Here is a 23,647-nt window from a genome sequence, read left to right as displayed (position 1 = left end):
ATTTGTATAAACAATCTATATGGTTATATACAGTATGCAGGGTTTGGCTCATAAGCCACTGTGGCTAGTAGTTTTCCAAGGTCACAAGCCACTTGAATGCGAATGATATTAGTTTTGCAGGACACAGGCCTAATGATTTAAGTCATCTCTTTGAATATCTGAAGGCAAACATGACCAGTTAGAACAGGAATTGGAGAGAACAGGAGGGAAAAAAATTCAATAATTTGTCCATAATTCATGGAAGTTTTAACCTCTTCATTCTAAATTGTTCTTGCCTATATGAAAGTTTACCATTGGTATTCCATTGTTTAACAGTGTCATTCATAGCAATAAGGCCATAACCACAGGTAAGACCATTGATGACTCTACATTACTTTTGTTAAGTTAATGTAGACTAATATAGTCTTTTCTAACAAATAAACTATAGTATTTTTTGCACAGTTTTAATAAAAAATAAGTCTAATAGATTTGCTTTAATAGATTTCATATGAATCTATAAGTTATCTATAAGTTATCAGTTAGTGTTACAGCAGTAAAAATAAAATTTAAAAAGTGATTATGTGTATTTGACCCCATTTCCACCTGGTATTAAGATGCATTTCGGGTGATCCGATCACATGTGGTCAGCCCTAAATACAGATCTAAACGGGGTCTAAAACGTTTTGTGATTTGATCACAAAAACCACATACAAATGTGGTCAAAAACGCATTTGACCACTTCAGATTTGAGGTGTAAATGCTAATCCATCCTGTATGCCTCCCAGCAGCAGTGAAGCACCGCCCCTTACCTGTCAATCAACCGCTGCACTAAGAGTTTAAAATTTGCCGGTTACAAGCGGCTTTAAAAGGAAATAATCGTCCGATCGGAAAATAAAACAAAACGGATACATACACAATCAAGAGAGCTTCATGGATCTTCTTTAGTGTGTCTGATATCAACACATAATAAAAGAGGTAATCGACTAAAATAATGTATAATTCTGCTTGACATGTTGCGTTTGTGCTTAGATTAATTTTCTACCACATCTGGGAGAAACAATGCATTGTTTTTTGTTTATCTGCACTTTCTTTGTCTTTTCTGACTTTTCTGTTTTTTATTATCATGCAGTAACACACTGACTGAGTGATTGATGTATGTCATCATGAAACAGAGACCCTCCCCTCCAAATCTGAACACAAGTGGTCACAGGAGACACATTTAAGTGACCAGGTGTAAACAGCGATGTGTCTCACCTGAACACATGTGATCGGATCACCCGAAACACATCGTAATACCAGGTGGAAATGGGGTCTTTGTCTTCTCTTTACCTCATCGGTTCTGTTTATAATGTGGTGAATCACGCAAGTGTCGCTCTGCAATGTTCCAGAGTGTGTTGCGTTGCGGCGGTTCGCGCAAAACCACAAACCGCCGCATTAATCTGTTAATCTAGGTTAATGTTCGTTTCTATGCATACTAATAATTATTTACATTGTATATGTTGTATACATTAACACTAGGCAATATATTATGAACAAGCAGTAATTACAAATGAACAATAATATATTTAAATGAAACATTAACCTAGATTAATGCTGTAAAAAAAAAAAAAATTCATTGCTAGTTCATTATACACATCATTTACTCTATATATATCATATATACTTAGACTGTGGGCAGAGCGCCCAGGGAAACCGGAAGTCGCTATGCCCACACTCACTAAACTGGAAATCAAACCTGGCGTCTTAAGCAACTAGCCAATTGAATTGTCAGAATTTACTCACCCACATCATTTGAAAACAAACATTCCAAGCAGATTATTTTTGGGTGAACTACGTCTTCAAGAGTCTTCGGAGATAACAGGGTTTAAAAAAAGCAGGCAAATTAATTAGTAATACCGTTTTAGATACACTTGGAAAAAATATGCCAGTCATTTCCTTTACCAATTTGATGGAACATGACACATATTTGTGTTAGCTGGCACACATCCAGTAAACTCTTAACATGATTACTTTGTAGATGATGTACTCATCGTGCTATGGGAAATCGACAGATTCAGGTGGCTGGCATAATGAGCTTATCAGAGCTGTCTGTCAGATCAAGAAGCCTGTTGTCTTCACATTTGTTTTTAACAAATTAACATAAACTTTTCTGCACTGTGTCATCTCACTGAATATGATTTGGTTACTTTGAGGGAATATCAATTTGACTTGCCTAGGCAAAAACATCATGTGTTTATATTTTGAATGTCAGAATTGTCACAGAATGTCCTTTAAGTACTCTCAGCAGGTCAGTGTTTAACATTGAGGTGACCTCTCTTTGTTTACCTGTGTGGATGGGAACTTGTGCAGCCATTTTGAGTGACAAACATATTGGCATCGCTCTCTCGCTCGCCGTTTGGCAATCAACAAATGTCTCCTGCTTTTATTGGCAATTAGATTAATATCAAGAATATTTATCTGCCATCTGTTCTCTCCGCGGAAAAAGCACATTAATACTGTGCAACCACTGAGTGAAACACCCTCCAGCTCCTACAGTGAGATGAGCTGTCACATGTCAAACTGGCAGGACTTCCTCCCAGACTGGAGGCTGCACACAGGGTCAGGGTGACTGTGGCAACCATCCTGCCAATCACAGCCCAGAACAAGAAAACAGCTCATCTCGAAAAGTGTTCTGAGCGCTTTTTAGCCACAGCATAAGGTGACAGAGACATATGATGTCAAGACCATTTAAGCGTCTGTCCTTTGGTATTGTTATGGTGGATATATGGACCTTGCAGCACAAACAATAAGAAACAAAAAGCATCTTTTTCCAGTTTATTGAATGTTAGATATGAAATTAAGTCACTTTTCATTATATTACCATCTGCCGTATTAGCAATGCACTTATAAACACTTAATGTACATTACAATGTCATCTATATTTTGTCAAAGCCGTGACCTTGTTGCTAGCGTATATACACCGGCACATGCTGTGAAGTTCAAATGCAGCTTCCATTCCTGACCTGTACTGTCTTGATTGTAGCTGCTAATAAAGTTAGCCAAAATAAAGTCATTTACAAATTTAAATAATAAAATTAATATTTTCTGCTCTAAATTCTGAAGCCTTAAATTCAAAGCTGTCATAAAACAGGTGATATACACACCTGTGACTGTATATCTGTGACATGGCAACATTACTGTAACAGCCTAAATGTAGGCTAATTAACATTACTTGGCAAAAGAATTGTTTATTCCAGTTATTAGTACTTATAAATTAAAAGGGGTTGTGTGTAATTTTGCACCACTAGCGAAACCAAATGGAATTGCTATCTGTTTGTCACTATTTTGCAGTTCTGTTTGGTGCTGTTAGTGCCACAGAAATGACACTCTTAACCTTTATTTACAGTATTGAACCTTGGTGTCATCATATTGCTATTGCCACCATTAAACAACACACCTTAAACACGGTAAAGAAGTTTTAGTGCACATTCTCTGTGTTTATTATATATACAGTAAATATATATATATATATATATATATATATATATATATATATATATATATATATATATATATAAAATTATAATATATTATAAATTCTATATTTATTTCTTAAATATATTCTATCTACTGTATATTTTATTTTATTATACATGTATTTATCAGTTCTATATTTATTAAATACATATATTCTATCTATATTCTCATGAGTATCACTGTCAGTAAAATTAGCAAAAATGCCATAAATAATATAAATATATATTATTTATTCTGTATAGAATATAAAATCTATATTAATGCATGTAATCACAAAATCAGTATTAAAGCTGTGTGTGTGTTAGAGATGTGGTGCAGTGGGATGCACATGTACTTGTCACAGAAAAGAGCTGTTGACACTTAGGAACCAAGGTTTGAGTCTGGCCTGGGTTGTTTCCTGAACCCTCACCCTCTTTCCCTCAACTTTCCTGTTTCTCTCAACTGTCCTATAAATAGGAATGTGTAAAGTTATTTCCAGATTTACAACCTTCTTGCCATGACCCTTAAATGACCATAAAAATGACTATTTAAACAACCTTACAACTCAAATAATACAGAAGTTTTAACTGAAGAATGAATGTAAGTGCTTTTGTAAAATTAAAACCTTCACAGTTCTGCCTTTAAACCCTCCAAAAATGGGCCCCATTCAATTCCATTGTAAGTGCCTCATTGTAACTTAAATTTATGGAGATGTGAGACAAAAAATTTTTTTGTGGTAATCAACATTATGCCACAAATGCTGTCGACTGAACTGAACTTGTATGGAATCCAGAATATTCCTTTAAGTAGTTTGCATGCTGATGGACACTGATACAGATGGTAGAACACGACACTTTGGTTACTTCTATGACTCATCGCATTCTCCAAAAGCTTTACCCAAACACCCCATTTTAGAATACATTTTAGAAGAAATGTCACACTGGGACAAATCTGATACTTAATTGAAACTCCATTCTCAATTTTGAGCCACCTTTGAGCAATACAATTGTCCTCTGGGTTTGCTAGTCTGATGTGCACTTCTGTTGTGCTGTGGGTTTAAGATTATACTTGCATAGTTGGCTTTGCTTCCCATTTTCTGGGATCAAGCCGTAATGATTCCAGGAAAGATCTTACGGATGTTTCAGGGCAGCACAATGTAAGAGTTATCCAGCTGCAGAGAGTCATATCACTGTGGGTGGTTGACAGTTAAGATCTGTGGTTTAGGATCTGTCTGTCTGGATTCTAGCACTTTTTTTCCATTGCCTGTCTGTCTCAGTCTTGTAATCTTTCTGTCTGGATGCACAGGTACGTGGAGAGAGCACGCACCTGAAGGTTGTTTCCTGCCAAAACCTGCTCTGTGCGCACACACTCTTCTCTTTAGTTGCTGATCCAGCTACATGGCACACTCGGCTGAATGTTGTCTGTGTTTCTGACCACTAGTGTCAGGAATACTTTATGCTGGCAATCCAGACATTACAGCCAATTTACTGAAGAAGTTACTCACCTAGTACTGTGTATAGTACTACTACACACAACAGATAGTCTCTACACATGTTCCACAGTCAGTTTTGCCACATCAGGCCTGAAACCACTGCAAAATGTTCTTTCCTTTTGTTTCAGTTGTAGTGGTTTAGACATGGCAGATAATGCAATTAATGTCACGTTTGTATTGCAGCTCAGCTATGTACAATAAAGAGCAATGCAATGTAGAAAACAGTGCAAAATATTAAAATATATAAAGAAATACCAACCTGATCTCATGAGAAGTCGTACAAATTTGTACGAGTTGGCTAAATAGTATGAAATCTTACAAGTTTGTTTGTATGAATTCGTATGAATTCTAGATGTGTAAATACTCGGATGTGTAATGTGGAATTAAGCACATATCTAAACCTAACCATATAGTAGAGTCTGTAAGGATGATTTGAAGCATAAAGAGTTTGTTTTGTATGATGGAAGAAAGAAATTGTTGTGTTTTAAAAGGAGATGAGGGAAAGTCATCAAGTTTCAAAACTCGTAGCCAAATCCGTGAGAGTGTGTTGGAAATACTAACATAATACAATCAAATTGAAAGAAAATAACGAGATGGAGTATTACAGCTTGATAGATACTTTTCCTATTCACTATAGATTGATTGATTGATTGATTGATTGATATAACAACCTGAGTCAGAACAGTCTGAAGGTTAGTGCCAAGCTTGGTGGATGTAACTAAGCTCTAGGATGAGTTGCAGTCAGAAATTATGGCCCTAGTCTGTAGAATAATAGTATGTTGGCTTTGTCAAGCCATCTGCCAAAAGTTGAGACATATTTATAGTTCTGGGACAAAATTTGTATAGATGAGTGTCCTCTTCCCCAAGCCTGATGAGTATGCTATATCATAGAGTACCATAATGGGGGCTTTCCTCATCACAGGGTCTGGGACAATGTTCCTGGTTTCCCCCCTAATGATGGCCCTCCAGTACACTTGTATTCCATTATAAACAGTTCAACTCTCCCATAGCAGCTGTAAAGTGGATCACAAATTCTTCTGCTGAGCTTTATGTGCTAACTGTGCCTGTGATACTGGCAGTAGTTCATTGAGATAAACTAACATCCATCTTGTTTCTTTTTCTGTCCTCTAGACAAACCAGAGAGCAGGAAACACCCCCAGACTTCTTCTACTTCTCCGACTTTGAGCGACACAACGCAGAGATTGCTGCATTTCATCTAGATAGGTAAGCCTACCACACCTGTACAGAAAATGAAGTGAGCCTAGAGGGGTCGCACACCGGACACGTCTGGCGGATGACACTGCTAAAATTCTAAACGATTGTTTTTAGGAATGTGTGGACACGAGCGCCCAGCATCGACTCCGATCATTATAGGACATAGATTGTTTACTCTATCCATCAGTGGATGATACATTGTGTACATGTATCTTTCATATAGCCTACACAATTTGTTTTTAGTTACAAGTTTGTCTTTTTGTTGTTTGACAGCTTGAATGAAGCCTATTCAATACAGAAATTGCTTATTAAACGTTGCCATTTCTAATCGTTCAGTTTGCGTAGATGCACCGGCTTCATACACTAATGTGTGAACTCATCAACATCACTTTGTTTATTGTTGAAGAAGTACAAAAATCTTTGTAACTTTTGTGTGTATGGTGACTAGATTCACAACTTTGGATTGCCACCTGTCCTGCACTGAATCAGTGCATCCTGTTTGCAATACCAGTGCCTTGACTGGCTTAAGTAAGTCCTTTCTCACTTAGAGAAGACATTTGATTATTGTGGACCTACATGACTGACTTGCTCAAAAGATTCCCACTTAACCAGAATAACTAAGATCATATGTAATCAAAAATATGATCATATGTAATCATAAATATGTAAGATCATATGACTTTATGCCAGGATTCTATTCTGAGGTTCCTGCTGTTTACTTGGTATTTTCTTGGTCTTTATCTTTGTTTGGCAGAACTGTTTGGAGGTGTTTAAGAGGTGATGCATCTTGGATTTTGTATTAAAGGTTTTATACATTATAGATAAGTTTGAAGGAGACACACATTTTTGCCATTGAATGTGGCAATGTCATCGACATCCATTTTACTGTAGTTTTAAATCATTTTTCTTAAAATTAGACTCACTAGTGGTGATATTAATCATACTTGGGGTTAGGGATTTGAACAAAACCTAAGATCTAAACTTTGGTGTGAAACCACCTTGTCCCATACTGTTTGTAAATTATACTTAAAATTGTACATTAAAGAGGTGTGCTATGACTTTTCAGAGTATTCTGACTTAACATTTTTCACCTGGTGGATGAAAAAACGGGGGAAAATAGATTATAGATTACGTCTCATAGACTTAAAATAAAGGAAGGACCCAAACCATATAGGGATCAGAATATCATAGAGATCTTTTGACTTGGGCTAGAAAGCAACCATCTAGCAACCATCTAAAATGCCATATCAAGCTCAGAGAAATGCACTAAAAACTGTAAAATATCTAGCTATTTTATTTACAATCTAATAGCCTGCGCTCATATTTAAGGTTCACTGACAGCATACTCCAACCCCATTCATCCACTCCAGTAGCCATTGAGAAGAAATTCATCCTACAGAGACCTTCTTGGCTTTCTCCCAGTTATTTGACTGAGAACACCTGTCGAGCCCAGACATTGGGAAAAGAAATCATAGCCTTCCACACACACGTTTACGCACGAGAGCACTCACGCCACTGCGATGTCAGAAAGCCAAAGCAACTCTGATTGTATTCTCGCTGCTCTGCAAATGTCACTCAAGACTTTTGGACAACGGCCTGAAAAGCACTTAGTGTTATTGAGTCGATATGATTACAGTTGCTCAGTGAGTAACAAGGTGCATGTGAGAACATTCAGAAGTCAGGAGAAACTCCCTGCTGACTTTAAATAGAAGCCCCAAGGAGAGACACTTTGTGGAGTCAGAGTGCTAATTGAGCTTGTGAGACCCACCAGATTTCCTCCAAGGCACCTGTCATGTCCATGAGGTATTTTAAGGACAAGAAAAAGTACAGTATGATATGAAATTATTGTTGGCTGAGAGATATCGTTAAAGACAGGATGTTTGCGAGTGAAATATTACATTGATATTCTATTAGTATTGTAAGAGAACATGTGGAAACTATTTAATTTTACAAGAAACATTGTGCTACTACATTTACGCTCAATACCTGCAAACCACTTCCACCACCCAATTCCTTGCTGTGTTCCTGAAAGTACTGAAAAAGACATTTTAAACAACAGTACTTGTTGGCATTCTGGTCAACAATTAAAGATGGAGCTCCTGTGAATAAGGTCCATTGCTAATACTAACTAATACTAAACTAAAATGTAAAAAAAAAACAATGTTGAAAATAACATTAAAATAATTTATAACTATGTTGTAACTGTTTTATAGCTTATTTCCACACGCAGCTGACAGAATGTTCCTAGAATGCACAGTTTCCACACTGGACTCTTTGTCACCTGCGTCCAAAGTGACTGTGCAGCTTGTGGCCCCTGAGTGGTTTCATCTGAAAGGCTTGGGTTTCTGTCTCTCAGGGGCGAGGAGCCGACACGTCTCTGGAGGTTTAATGTTGAAAGAGCTTGCACCACACGACGTGGGCTTTTCACCGAGACAGCACACTACACACATAGACAAAGACATGAACATTACTGAGAGGAAGTACACAAGAAAGTGAGGGTGGAGGAGAGGGCATTTATATCCTGTGGTGTGTGGCCAGATGATAAAATGTCAGTAATAGTATTTAAAAAGCCAACAAAGAACACTAATGGTATGGAAGCCCAAAAAGTGCATTTAAAAGACTCATTATAATACTCATTTATTGCTATATTTAATGACATTTTAAACATGAAATAAATGTGATTTATTAATGCACAATTTTATTGTTAAATATAATGACATTTTTAAATATTAATTAAATAAACACATTTAAATGTGTCTTTTTATTTGTCCATTTATAAATTGACTTATTCAAGTTTTATTTTCAAATTAATAGATTGATAATAGATTGTTTTATTGCCACTCCTGGGCTTCAGCAGGTATGGACTGACAAATGTAAAAAGAAAAGCAATTGGCAAATGGATGAAGAAAAGCAATTGCCAAATGCTTTTTAAAACTCAATTTAAAAGGTGCATTTAAAAATGACTTAGTAATGTGCTGTTTTATTGCTAAATATAAGTACATTTTAAAACATGAATAAACACATTTAAATGTGTCTATTTTTTTGTCCATTATAAATTGGTTTATTTATTCACATTTAAATGTGTCTATTCATTTGTCCATTTATAAATCTGTTTATTCACATTTTTATTTTCAGATTAATAGATTGACAATTTATTCCTTCATTCTTTTTTAAATGGCACTCCTGGGCTTCCATATAATGGAGGTGTCATAAAGCCAACGAGTAAAGTGTGGGCTCAGGTGCTTTGCAGGAGCACCTCAAAGGAAAAAATCATTATCTGGATGCTTTAAAAAAAAATTGCTTTATTTGATAGATTTCCAGCACACTTTATTGTTGGCTTCCTCTTTATTGAATGCAGCAGATGATTGAATGTTTGGTGACACTGTTCTCATAAAGCAACCAGTGAACTGTGAAGACAAAATCAGAATTGTTCTATTAAACTTGTCTTTTCCTGTTTGATATAAATAGATTAAATGAAAATATAAGTTTTCAATGTATATTTTAAAGATTTTAAACATTAATCAATTGCATTATGCCATATCAGGCTAAATTAATACATATTATATTATCGACTATAAAGCCGGTCACACACCAGACAAGAAGCTTCACGTCGCGGGTAGGACAAGGCACAGGTATCGCACATAGGATGCGCTAATGCAGTGCATGTGGCAGTCCAAACCGTTCCTCTCCGTACAGACAGAAATTGTGAAGGTTTTTGCACTTCTTCAAGAATGAACAAAGTGATGTTGATGAGTTTGCAGGATAGTGTAAGAAACTGGTGTAACTGCGCACCTGAATGAGTAGAAATGACAGTGTTTATTATGCAGTGTCTCTATAAGTAGCCTTGAATGGGCTTCATTCAAGCTGTCAAACCATAAAAACAACTTTAAAAAATACTTGTAACTGAAAATAAATTGTGCAGGCTTTATGACAGATAGATATGGATGTATCTTCTAGCCTTAGCTAAAGTAAATGATCTATGTCACTTGATAACGATTTAGGCCGAATTTAATGGAAGACTATGTGAGTGACACTCCGTTACATTACAAAATTTTGAGCAGCTTCGGGAGTCGTATCTGGGTGCCGCCGACAGACGCTGAGTGGCGGTTGTGTTTTAATATGCCGTGTCATCCGCCTGACGTATCTAGTGTGCGACCCCCTTAATTATGTCAGAATGGTAACTAGGTTGACGGTTTTACAGTTTACCATTAGAAGCCTTGAGCTCAAGATGTTTCTTAGGAAAAAAAAGAATAATGCTGTTATCCACCTTTTTCCTGAATGTGGAAGAATTCGACTGTATTCAATTTCCGGTCTCCAGTGTTTTCATTCGCATCTGCATATATTCTTAGCTGGTAATGTAAGGTTTAAGGTATTACATTTGTAAAAATGGTCAAAAAACATATAGATACTTCACAGTGTCGAGATGACCGTTTTTTTTATAGACAGTGCTTCACCTGAGTGTGTAGATGACATAAAGCGATGATGAGTTACGTTGATATCATTAATTATTCTGAGCTGTTATGACAGCCAGCAACTGCACAGGTTGAGCCTGAAATACATTTTTACTCCAAGTAACACTTAAATAGTTGTTGTTCTCCTCTGGATCGCTCATTTTGGCAGTTTTTACTTGGTGTTTCGAGACCAGAAATACAAAACAAGCAATTAGAATCATCAAGGCACCGCCCAGTGGTTGCTCAGGATAACTGTGGATACAATATATCCACTTATTTACTATATCATGGTTACAGGGTTCACATTTTAAGATCGTCCTCTACTGACAAACGTATAAAGCACAAGATAAAAGTGATAGCCTAGTGATAAAGTGATAAAAGGTGAGTTTGGCATCAGCTGTTCATTGTGAATGTTTTACACATGTGTATATGGGACACAAATAGCACCTGATCGTGTCTGATAATGCATTACAGTCAGATAAAAAATTGACACTGTTGTTTGTTTATTGCGCACAGAATCTTGGATTTCCGGAGAGTTCCCCCAGTGGCCGGCAGGTTGGTGAACATGACACGGGAGATCAGGGACATGACCCGTGACAAAAAGCTCTGGCGGACATTCTTCATATCCCCAGGTATGAGTCCCTTCTGCGTGCCCTTTTCTTCTATCCCATCAGGCCTTGCTTCCCCCTCCTGCTAGCTAGCGGTTTCTCATGCATATAGAGTTCAGGTATAGGCTGCATTCCAATTGGCTATGTAGGCTACTTCACTTCTGAAGGAAAAATGCTTACATTTGAGCATGAATTATGACAGTGTGGCAAAATTGTGCCATACTAATATGTCAAAAATGTGATTCCATATTCCACATTAATTCCACACACACACACACACAAATTGATTCTATACATAAAAATACACTTCACCTTTAAGTAATAAAAAAATGTAGGTTTAAACTTGTGCGTACTCACGTCACCATGCGTGGACATTGTATTTTGGCTTCGCTATATGCAGCGCATAATTACATTTCATAGGAGACTCTGTGCTGTCAGTAAAGGGTTAAACTTTCGACGTACGGAGCCGTGTGACCAAATAACATAGTGGCGAGTGCAGAAGAGTTTGTGTTTGGTTGAAATGCCAACAAAACTACATCTGGTAAGAAACCTAATTAAGTTTTTACATTGAAACCTATTTGAGTCAAAAGATTAGAATCTCTAGTTTTATTCAATATGCCATTTTTTGAAACGGCACACTGTTAAACACAATGACCACATTCGTGGACTGTATGCTCAGTTTCCGTTAAAATATCCTGTATTTACTGTGCATTATCACATTGATCATCAATGGATGCATCCAAAAACTGGAAAATGTTGCTTTCAGAGGCTTTATATTGAGTTAGGATGAAAATAAGGTGCATTTCAAACTGTTCTGAGACCAGTGAAGACAGACAGCACACTGGAGGTTGTCATTCACTAAATAGGGAGCAAGGGAGCAAGGGTGAATCCTGTAGCTTTCTATGCAGCTAAGTGCATTAACTCCTAAAATCCAATTAGGTTTGGACCACTCAACATGTTTGGCAATGTACAAATGCACACGGCAGTCACGTAGAGGTCTCAGGAGGTTAAGTTAGCCCTTACAAAAAAATCTATACTAGCCACAAATGTGTCGCAAATTTTTTTTCACAAGCAAATGAGCTTTTGATTCATGCAAATGTTTGCCAGTAGTTTGCAGCTCTTCGCCGGTAGTGGTGAACCTCTAGCAAACCTCTGGCAAACCTTTGGCAACAATGGACAATTTGCCATAAGTTTGCTGCAAAGTTCATTTGCATGTGAAAATAATCAGTGGCGAATTTGCGGCAAGTTTGTGGCAAATTTGCCATGAACTCTCGATTTTCATAATGGAGATGCTAACGCTGGCACTGCAATGAATTTAGCTAGATGCTAATGCATAAACATAAATGCAAATAGTATGCAACCCCCTTGTTGCATACTATTTGCATTTATTGTTGCATACTATTTGCATTTATGTTTACAAGTTAGCATCTAGCAAAATTCGTTGCAGTGCCAGCATTAGCATCTAGCTTAAACACAAATTTCTTTATTATTAAAAGTGAAGTGTGTATTTTTTATATTAAAATACTTTCTCGTATCCCAGCTTAATATACTGAGTCAACTATAAGTAAGCCATTCCTAGGTTTATTTGAAAAGTGTAAAGACTTTAGCACTATAAGAACAGACCAGCCTGGCATAGCAACACTGAACCAATGGCATGAGTTTGGACGTAACTGTCTGTTTTTTTGTTTTTGTTTTTTTTTTTTAACAATGGAACAAGTTGGAGAGTGTGATTATTTTTGCAATTCCCTTTGGTAACGCTAGTGGTGTGGAAATTACAAACTTTATCTTTAACTTTTACATTCATACATTTAAAAACTGCTCTGGCAGCTTCCGCTCTGCATTCCTTAAAAAATTTTGACAACTGAAAAAAACAAAACAATATAGAGAATCATCACAAACACTATAACAATTGTGGGCTGGGCAGTATTAGCCAAAAGCAGGCATGGATGCACTTTGAAAATACTCTTATTTTGGACACACTAATCCTAATTTTGCATACTATTTTAGATGGATTGCATAAATAGTATGCAAACTGGAATGCAGCCATTGACTAACGCACAACACCCAAGGAAGCTGCTAAGTTAATTGGAGTCTTTAACTGGGGAGTAGCAAGCATGCAATAACACACGTGCAGAAAGTTTGGCAACTAAATTACCCACATTTAGATGATGTAAGTGTTGGGATAAAGCACACAGATTGGCAATATTCTTTCTCTGCAGGGCTACCATTAGCCTTCTGCCTCCACTTTTCATTACAAACATGTTTTTTTCTGAGTGAAAAGGCTCCTCTTCCCCTGGGGAGTCGTGTCAGGAAACATTTGAAAAATGCGTTATACACAATGATTCATCATTGGCTAAACAGCAGCGTTCACTGACATCCATCATCACAAAAAGGCACATCTGGAGAAGTCACTTAATATAAAAACATGCTTCACAAACAGTATTAACACTATAAAAAATTTGTCAATACTAGCATGAAGTTGCTTTCATGTGTGTTTACCATCAATGATTGTGGTAGTGTGAGTGTATATACTGTGCAATGGTAGAAATGTGTCATCCAATTACAGATGGGTCAGGATGGTCAACTAGGGTTACCACCTTGGCCCTTTGAAATTCCTGGACACGCAATCAATGACCAAAAAAAGTACTGCTAGTCATCATACAAGCAATAAAACATACTTGCATGACCGTTTACTCTAATCTATCTATCTATCTATCTATCTGTCTGTCTGTCTGTCTGTATGTCTGTCTGTCTAGCTAGCTTTCAGACCAGGCTTTTTAAAGCCAACCTAAAGTTTGTCCACAAACTTTTTTGTCTAGTTAAAATAATGAAATAATATAGCTTCATATATGCAAACCGTTTAATGTATACATGAATCATCCAAACGAAACGATTCACTAAAATGAATCAAACTTTCTGATGTGTCATATGAGAGCAGTTTAGGAGAGAATGTTTGATCAGCTTCTTCTTATGTGGCATCAGGCTTCGAATTATGCATTTAAACAAGTGCTTGCATGTGTGTACTTGTCAGGAAAATGTTCAAATTTCCGAGACTAGTTGCATGCCAGAATGGAACTAAATTTTTCCAGGATTGAAGGACAGAAATCCTGGATGGTTAAAAACCCTGTGGTTAACTAGTAGTAATACCAAAATGACCTGCTGCATCCAATGAAATCCTGAAGTGTACATCAATTGTAGATTCAAGCCGTCAGATTCAAAATGCTGAATTAAAAAAGTTGGGCGGCTCGTTTCAAGTGTAACAGCCGTTTTACACTAGATGCATAGCAGTGTGTAAGCAGTGCAGATGCGGTGTGTAAGCGGAGCGGAAGCAGGACGCGCTTGATTGTGCTTTCACACAAGACGAGTTTGCAGTGTGCAACTGAACCTGTGGCTTCTGTATATCACAAATACAACAAAGGGTTAGTATGTCATTATTTTGATTTTAATTGCAAACGTCGTTAAAGTTACTGAAAAGGCTGTGTTAATAATACAGTGTTGAATCTACAGGACTTTGTAAATAGTAAATAGCTTTGCTTCTTTGTAAACTTTACAACTGTTTTTTTGTTTTGTTTTTTTTCACAAAGTGAATAAACATATAAATGCCAATATTGAATCACTTGTTGTCACATTTTTTAAAAATTGAATTAAAACATTGAAAAATCAAAATTGTTTAATGTAGCAACAGCCAACAACAATTTTGTTCAGAAAAGGATATGAAGGTGGAGGGTGACAGGACTTTGAATGAAGTTTAGAGCAACACAGTACAGTAATAAATACAATAAATATAAACAACGTAATATTCCATTCATTACTTATATAGAGATTTATATATTAAGTTGCTCAAGCAAGTGGCAATAAATTTAAACATGTTACTTTTTTAATTAAAACTTAATATCCACACCATCAGCCGAGGAAACTGCCTCCCATGCCTTTTCTTTTGCACTCAAATCTTTGTACAAGAAATCCTGCGGGCCATAAAGAACTTTGTGTTTTTCCACCTCCACGATGAGACGAGTGTCATCTATTATGTCGCCTTGTTTTTCCAAATGTGAGGTAAGGTGTAGTTCTCCGACCACCTGCCTGTCACGTGATTGCCGCTTTCTGCTGAGATGCAAGTGTCCCCCTACCCCACACACTATATAAAATGCTGTGTAGTGTATTTCACATGAAAAAAGTCTTTAGATATACTTCTGATCGCATTTGTTATTTTTGCAACTCCTGGTAATTGCAACTCCTGGTAAAAATGTAATGCTACATTTTCGTGTCAATCCATGTTCATTTTGACCATGAACAATGCGCTATCACTTTAATTCAGCGCGTGCAGCACAGCAAAAATAGACTGCACCCGTGTGCGGTCTGAATGCTCTAACCTGTTGTCATGGGCACTGAAAAAAATACATACTGCATACGCACTGCATACGCATCATATGTGAAACAGCCGTAAGTGCTAGATATACCAAGAAAGTTGTTCCTTGTGCTTAAATTGTACTTGTTTAACAAAACCAGAGAAGATTATTTTTTGCAGTTGTTGTTCCAACGTCATGCTTCCGGATCAAGAATCAATGCCCATATTTCAAGATGAAGTATGTCTGGGACTGTACTACTCACCTGCATAACCTTAAAGAACATACTTTTTTAACAGTTGAGAATTTAGGTTAGGGTTGGTGTTATCAAATGCAGTAAACTCTGAAAGTATACAAATTCGGATGCAGCTAACTTGTTGTGCTTCCTCTCCCATAAGTAGTGTCTCTAAATTCATCCCCTTTAAAGCACCACATCTTTTTTTCACATATTCACTACATTTAATGCTACATTTCAAGACTTCAAATCGTCTGCTGTGAGAAAAGCATCAGGATCGATTAGTTTACAACCCATTACATCGGTTGTAGTTTTTACACTACAGATGTGATGGTCACATGCGTTTTCAGCTTCCTCCAATTGTGGTTTAAGTGATTCGATCATAAACCCTTTTGGAGCCCCTTTACACCTTTATTTAGCACTGACCACTTGAGATTACCCAAAAGGGATGTTAATACCACATTTTCCCCCTGCAGCCAACAACATTTGCTTCTATGGTGAGTGCTCGTACTACTGCTCCACAGAACATGCCCTTTGTGGAAAACCTGACCAGATCGAAGGCTCCCTGGCTGCATTTCTCCCTGACTTGGCACTAGCAAAGCGCAAGACCTGGAGGAACCCCTGGCGCCGTTCCTACCACAAACGCAAGAAAGCTGAGTAAGCTATTTTTCTCCGCTTTATCTCAGGTCTCCACGCACCACCCCATATCTTCATTAAACTACAGTCTGCCTTTATCAGCAAAAAAACACCACTGCAGTTCTCACTTACTCCCAAAGAAATCCTATCTGTGCAGTAAAACAATGTGCCGTCCTGTTTCAGATGGCAATTGTACTCCAGTCGTCCCCAGAAGGGTTATATAGAAAAAGGGGGCAAAATACAGCTATATTTAAAGGTAAAACAAGTGTTTTGGTGTTTCTCTTTGGTGTGTTAAGGTGGGAAGTGGATCCAGATTATTGTGATGAAGTCAAACAGACTCCACCATATGACCGGGGCACACGCCTTCTGGACATCATGGACATGACTATTTTTGACTTTCTAATGGGTAAGTGTTGACATAGTTTAAAATACATTTCTAAAACTTTTCTTTTGATTATATGATCTGCCATAATAATAAAGTAGTATTAAGTATGGGAATTATGTATTGACCAAAAAAATTTAATCTTTAAAAGCATACCGTGGGTCTTTGGTGACCCAGAACCTCAGTTCACCCCCTTTACCTCATCCATTTGTTGGAGTTATACACTCACCTTTCTAGGATTCCTCAACTTTTGTCTTATGAGTACTGTAGCATAACAATAAAAAAAAAAAACAATTGCTTAATTACCAAAGTATATAGGGTCATTAGTGCTCCGAGGTATGAAATAGTGTTACAATACATGTTTGCATTTCCACAAATGATATTTTTGTCAAAACACCCACGCATGTTTGGCGAAACACACATGCATTTTCATATTTTAGCTTCTTAAAAGTAGTCACCCTTTGCACACTGACAACAAAAATTATTGAAAAGAAGTCCCCTGAAGTATTGTTAACCATTAAGTAACTTTTTCCAATGTTAAAAAGTTTTATGCCTAAAGAGATGAATAGTACTTTTGATGAATATGTTTAAAATTATGCACACTCACATTAGATGAAGTCAATTATATCAGTGGTCTAGAAAAAGGTTTTGTATTTTACATGGGGCAGGTCCAGAGTGATTACACTGTGAATTCGGATACAGGAGGTTGAATCCTCTGATGCTGAAATCAGTCTGTGGCTGAATGAATTGTCCACAGGGGGCAACAAAAGCGAGTTGTATTTTTAGTTGTAAATGACGTAACACAGTGTAGTCAATGCATATTTTATTAATCCTACAGCCTAACCCAAACTCCAATCCTAAACCTAACCGTCTGTCCGTAAAATTGTAATTTCAGAGAGAAAATGCAACCCTCGATTTGTGCTCACCATTGTTTATTTAAACACGGTTACTTCCGGGTTTCCATGGGACTAGAACCATTGTCTCAGAGATTGCTCACAAACTCACTATCAGTTGCATGACCTGGAAAGTTGAACACCTTTGAATTAATGCAAAAATGTCTGATGGGGGATGATGCTTGTCAGATATTAAGCTGAATGGGGTTTATTTCAGGGTACATGAACATTCGGAAGCAGCGTGTCAATTTCCTGTGTGATCATGCTGGCGGGTTTACGCCTCATAGGGGCCGCCATGTTGAGATTACATGAATCAAGTACTCACTTTATCTTGGCAAATCCATTGTTATATGACACTTTAGGTTGCTAAATAAATTAATTAGATTGCAGATATACTGTAAAAAAAAAAGTTTGTTGTTTTAAAAAAAAAAAAAAGAAAACTGGCAGCTGTGGTTGCCAGAATAATTATGTAAAAAATACCGTAAAAATGTAAACAACTTTTCAGAACAACCTGTAAATATTACAGTTTAAAACTGTTGTTTTTACTGTATATTTTATGGTGCAGTACCATTGTTTAAACTGCCCCCAAATACTAAAACTGCTAATATTAGCTGCCCCCAAATACTTTCCTTTTTATCAACACAACCAGGTACAATATTCAATCCATCCATTCTAACTTATATCCATTTTTCATTTATATTCTTTAACATATCCTACCTCTTCTTCAATACATCACCTGCACATAACTGTATATCTGTATATAAAATATTCGAACAACATTATTGCTCTATTGTATCTTTTTATTTATCTGTTATATCTTATTTTTTATTTTTATGTCACTAAATGTATATATGTATGTACATATGGTTGCATTCTCTTTGCACTGGAAGCTTCTGTCATCATGACAAATTCCTTGTGTGTGTGAGCATACTTGGCAATAAAGCTCATTCTGATTGTGATTCTGATTTATATTATTAAATTATAAACTTAATATATTGAACTTCTGAAACTGTAAAAATCTGCTTTTTACTTTATAAGGTATTGTTAATCACTGTAGTAATTACAGAAGAGCACATGATGACATGAAGTTCATCAATAGTGGCTCATCTAGGAGCAATGACCAATAAACATATAGAGACAGCGCTCAGTGTCACTCACACAAACACTAAACACCATCAGGGTAATACATGTGAAATTTAAATAAAGCAGTAAACATTAACTAAACTACATTAAATTTAAAACAGAACACCCCAAAGTACATAACTGATATTAAAAATAAGAAGAAACATTCCTATAAATTCCCATAAAATATAATAAAATATGATGGGTCTCGCAGGGAAATCTGGGAACGCCCGATTGCTGTTTTTTACTGTAATTTTAACAATAATTTACCGTAAAAAGTACATGTACTGTCTTGTTCAACATAATATAAATTTTAACCATTAATTATACGGGAAAAACAGACTTTTTACATCTAAAAAAATCGTTACCGTAAAAAAAAAATACCTTTTTAAATATATTTAAAAAAAATTACGTGTATATTTTATGGTAACTATTTGTTAACCAATTTACGTTTTGTAAATGTAGCATTTTTACAGTCTTTTACCATCAAAATTACAGAAATTTTTACAGTGTACAGTATGCTGTGTCTTGGGTATTTCTACAATGACATCAGTAACTAAAAATGTTTGCTTTGCACCCATGCCGATAGGTTTCAGCACTAACTCCAAGACCACAGTCTTCCTGGTCTGCAAAACAAAAACAAAACTTACTTAGTGCACTTTTAAAGACATTATGAATGTATTCACTTTATTAACGTTATATTAAGACCTTAATAAGCAGTAAAAAAGCTCTATTCACTCTTTTCATCTCTTTCTTTTTTTTACTTTAACAGGAAATATGGATCGTCACCATTACGAGACTTTTGAGAAGTTTGGAAATGAGACTTTCATTATTCATTTGGACAATGGCAGAGGGTAAACCATTGTCATTAACATACTGAATATTTCTCTCTGCCCTTCACATCTTGCTCCTCAAAGCTCCATATGACTCCACGGGCACTTCATTTTTAAACAGAAACCATGGAAACTGAATGTTTCTATCTTAACAGGCATGAATATGTAGATGGGGAGATGACGTTCAGATTCATAGTATTCATGTTTCAGAGTTTAATATGTGTGCAGTTTCAGGGTGGGTAGAAGTAAAATTTGTACAGATAAAGGATTTTGATTAAACTGAAATTCTCCTGACTGAAGTGGCAGTTATTTAATTCTGTTCAGTCATTGCTGAAGTAGGCTACTGCGTAGTCCTGTAGAAATTCAGAGCAGAGATTCTCAAAGTCAGATTAATTGAAACCCTGACTAAAATTTATAATTATTTTCTTACATTTTTGTGGATTTTATATAGAATTGAATTTCCGGTGGAGTTTCAATGCATACTCTTCTCTATATTGCAGTCTTGGATGTAAGACATTACATAGATCCTGTAATGAAGAAATGAGGGACTACTTTTTATTTTTCAGAAATATGGTTACAATTACTGTTCTGTCATTACCTGTGTAATATATGATACAATTGTAATTAATCATGGTAATTTGAAACCAAAATTTTGAAATATATTGTCCAGATGGATGGATGGATGGATGGATGGACAGACAAATGGATGGATAGGAGGATGGATGGATAGATTGGATGGACAGACATATAGGAGGATAGATGGATGGTTTGATGGATGGATGGATGGATGGATGGATGATAGATGGACAAATGGATGGATGGATAGATCTATCGATGGATGGATGGATGGTGTGATGGATGAGTGGATGGATGGATGATAGATGGACAAATGGATGGACGGGTAGATGTATCGATGGACGGATGGACAGACAGATGGATGAATGGACGGACAGACAAATGGATGGATAGGAGGATGGATGGTTTAATGGTTGGATGGATGATAGACAGACAAATGAATGGACGGATAGATCTATCGATGACTGGATGGATGGACGGACGGACGGATGGATGGACAGACAGACAAATGGATGGATGGATGGATGGATGGATGGATGGACGGACGGACGGATGGATGGACAGACAGACAAATGTGTGGATGGATGGATGGATGGATGGATGGACAGATGGATAGGAGGATGTTTGATAGATAGATAGATAGATAGATAGACAGATAGATAGATAGATAGATAGATAGATAGATAGATAGATAGATAGATAGGTTAAACAATCCTCCAATTTCTAAATTGGGATTAGCACTGTCAACATGAATTTTCTTACATTTTCCTAACCCTTTCCCTTAGCGCAAGAAAAAAAAACACTCTGTTCAAGGATCTACAGCCATCTCAAAATTGACACTAAGGGTAGGACAGGGGATTAGAGTCCATCATCAAAACTCACCCCATATAACAATACCTCCACCAATCTCCAAAGGATCCCTTTACGACTCTTGTTTATGATAAGTGTGATGGGTTGAAGGTTATAGTCAAAAATGTATCTCTTAAATTATTGTTAAAACAACTCCAACTCACTACTTCCCCCATTTTCCAACACCCCCACCTATTTTTCATTTAAACCCTCAGGAAATTTAGTTAAAAGGTGTTCTATCCACCACCTCTCAACAGACGTTGTAACGTCGTCCACCTAAAACTAGATTGAAGACCTGCAACGTATAAGGCCTGTTCCCCTGGTTCAATAAAATGTTCATAAAGAATCATAGAATGGCTTTTCTTCCTTATATTATAGATATGCTGTTTGATCCTATCTTGAAGTTGCTTCCCTGTTTCGCCCACATGCAACCTACCACATTCCATACATTTAAGAACATACACTATATTCCTGTTCTCAACTGTAAAATATTGTCTATTTGGATAACCTATTTTAGAATATCGATTAAAAATATAATCAAATGTCCTAAAATATTTCTCAATTGATACTCTTAAACATCGAATGGACCAGAAAATCTTTGAGATTTCTATTTCTCCTAAAAGCTGATATTACTCTAAATTATTTAGAATTTTCATTTTTCTGTTGTAACTTGTAAAATTGTCTTTTATATTTTTTTGTAATCTATATAAGTTTTAAGAATAAGTAGCCACAAATGGAATTAAATTCTTATTAGTTTCTTTTTTCCTATTTAGGTCTAAGGGAGCCATATGCATCACCTCTGATTTTATTGTTCTCAAAAACCTCTTACTATAACCTCTCGGTCAAAGTGCCCAAAACAAAATTCCAATTGCTTCTAACATATGTTCCTCCTTTGAGCATATTCTTTTAAATGGAATTAATTGTGATTTAATTACACCTCTAAAAGTGTGCCTGGGATGGCAATTGGATTTCTCCAATAAAGCATGAGTATCAGTCGATTTAAAAAATAATTTAGTAGCCAGAGTTTTATTCCCCTCATCCCTGATCATAAAAAAAACTCTGTATAGATAGATAGATCAGACAGACAGACAGACAGACAGATTAGACAGACAGACAGATAGATAGATAGATAGATAGATAGACAGACAGACAGACAGACAGACAGACAGACAGATTAGACAGACAGACAGACAGATTAGACAGACAGACAGATAGACAGATTAGACAGACAGACAGATTAGACAGACAGACAGACAGATTAGACAGACAGACAGATTAGACAGACAGACAGACAGATTAGACAGACAGACAGATAGACAGATTAGACAGACAGACAGATTAGACAGACAGACAGACAGATAGATAGATAGATAGATAGATAGATAGATAGATAGATAGATAGACAGACAGACAGACAGACAGACAGATGGATGGCTTATTTGAGGGTTTTAACATCATGTCCACATTTCATTTCCTTACAATCACGTGCTCATATGAACTAAGAGAATCAGATATTTAATCTCTGTTTCTTTCTAACCCCTCAGATTTGGAAAACATTCTCATGATGAAATGTCCATCTTGGTTCCTTTGACTCAGTGCTGCAGGTAAGACTGTGTTTCTTCACACACTGAAATGTCTCTTGAATCGAGGCAATAACCTTCCAACTGAGAGAGTCACCGCAGTGCAGTAATTCAGTAAAGCATTGGCACAGCCACATCCTGCTTTCTGCTGTACCCAAATGCAGAGTGATAGTTAATCTTTGTTTCTTTGATTGTGCATGTACTTATTTGTATATGTAGATTTTTTTATCCATGGATCTAAATGATTATCTTATTCATGTACCATAGTATTTGCCTACTTCTCCAAAGTATTTCATAGAACGCTATGGTATTACTATGGTACATGCCCAAAAATACATGGTATTAAAATGGTACCATGTCCAAAAAACATAAAGCACTAAACCAGTATTAGGGCATACTATGATGAATTGTTGGGGTGAAGCTTCTTTAGCAATGTTTTGTCCAGCATTTTTGCTACAAAAATAAAAAGGAGAATGGTTACATGGAATTATGAATGGAAATTATTAAATTAAATGCAGTTGCAGTAAAACAGAGGAACAAGGTTAAAAACAATAAACTCATGACATTGCTTTTCATGATCAACTTGTGGAATTTGTGCCACAATGAAAAGCAATACCATCATTACTTATATTGTATGATGTTTATCTGTCCATTGAAAAACGATGTATGTGAATTTTTATATTCACACCTTGAAGTGTAATCTGCACTGCTATATTGCATTCAACTGTGTGATGCTTTACACTTGGCAAGTTACATGTTAAACACGTTGCTGCATTTTAATAATGCCACTTATATAGCAGACAAAAATAATAAGCTAAATATACATCACTGTAATCAGTGATTGATTAGCAGTCTCTGTGCAAAGCTTGTTTCCTTGGCCACACCCACATCACTGTCCAGTACGGAAGCCCTGAACCACAAGGTGAAAAAAAATGACTAGGTGAAAATATTTTGTTTT

At 36.4% G+C, this 23,647-nt stretch overlaps 1 protein-coding gene across 1 annotated transcript in view; it reads left to right on the top strand.

The window, feature by feature from the left end:
* Positions 1-23,647, top strand: part of LOC127451157 (extracellular serine/threonine protein kinase FAM20C-like) — a 102,871-nt gene that overhangs the window by 71,724 nt on the left and 7,500 nt on the right. Inside the window, exons 4-9 of the mRNA XM_051715629.1 lie at positions 6,098-6,190; positions 11,149-11,264; positions 16,295-16,475; positions 16,751-16,860; positions 19,624-19,705; positions 22,654-22,713. Coding sequence (XP_051571589.1) covers positions 6,098-6,190; positions 11,149-11,264; positions 16,295-16,475; positions 16,751-16,860; positions 19,624-19,705; positions 22,654-22,713 — 642 coding nt within the window. The remainder of the gene's footprint in view (positions 1-6,097; positions 6,191-11,148; positions 11,265-16,294; positions 16,476-16,750; positions 16,861-19,623; positions 19,706-22,653; positions 22,714-23,647) is intronic.

Source organism: Myxocyprinus asiaticus, chromosome 14, assembly GCF_019703515.2.
Source record: "Myxocyprinus asiaticus isolate MX2 ecotype Aquarium Trade chromosome 14, UBuf_Myxa_2, whole genome shotgun sequence".
Classification (NCBI taxonomy): domain Eukaryota; kingdom Metazoa; phylum Chordata; class Actinopteri; order Cypriniformes; family Catostomidae; genus Myxocyprinus; species Myxocyprinus asiaticus.
This window is presented reverse-complemented; position numbering and strand designations above follow the sequence as displayed.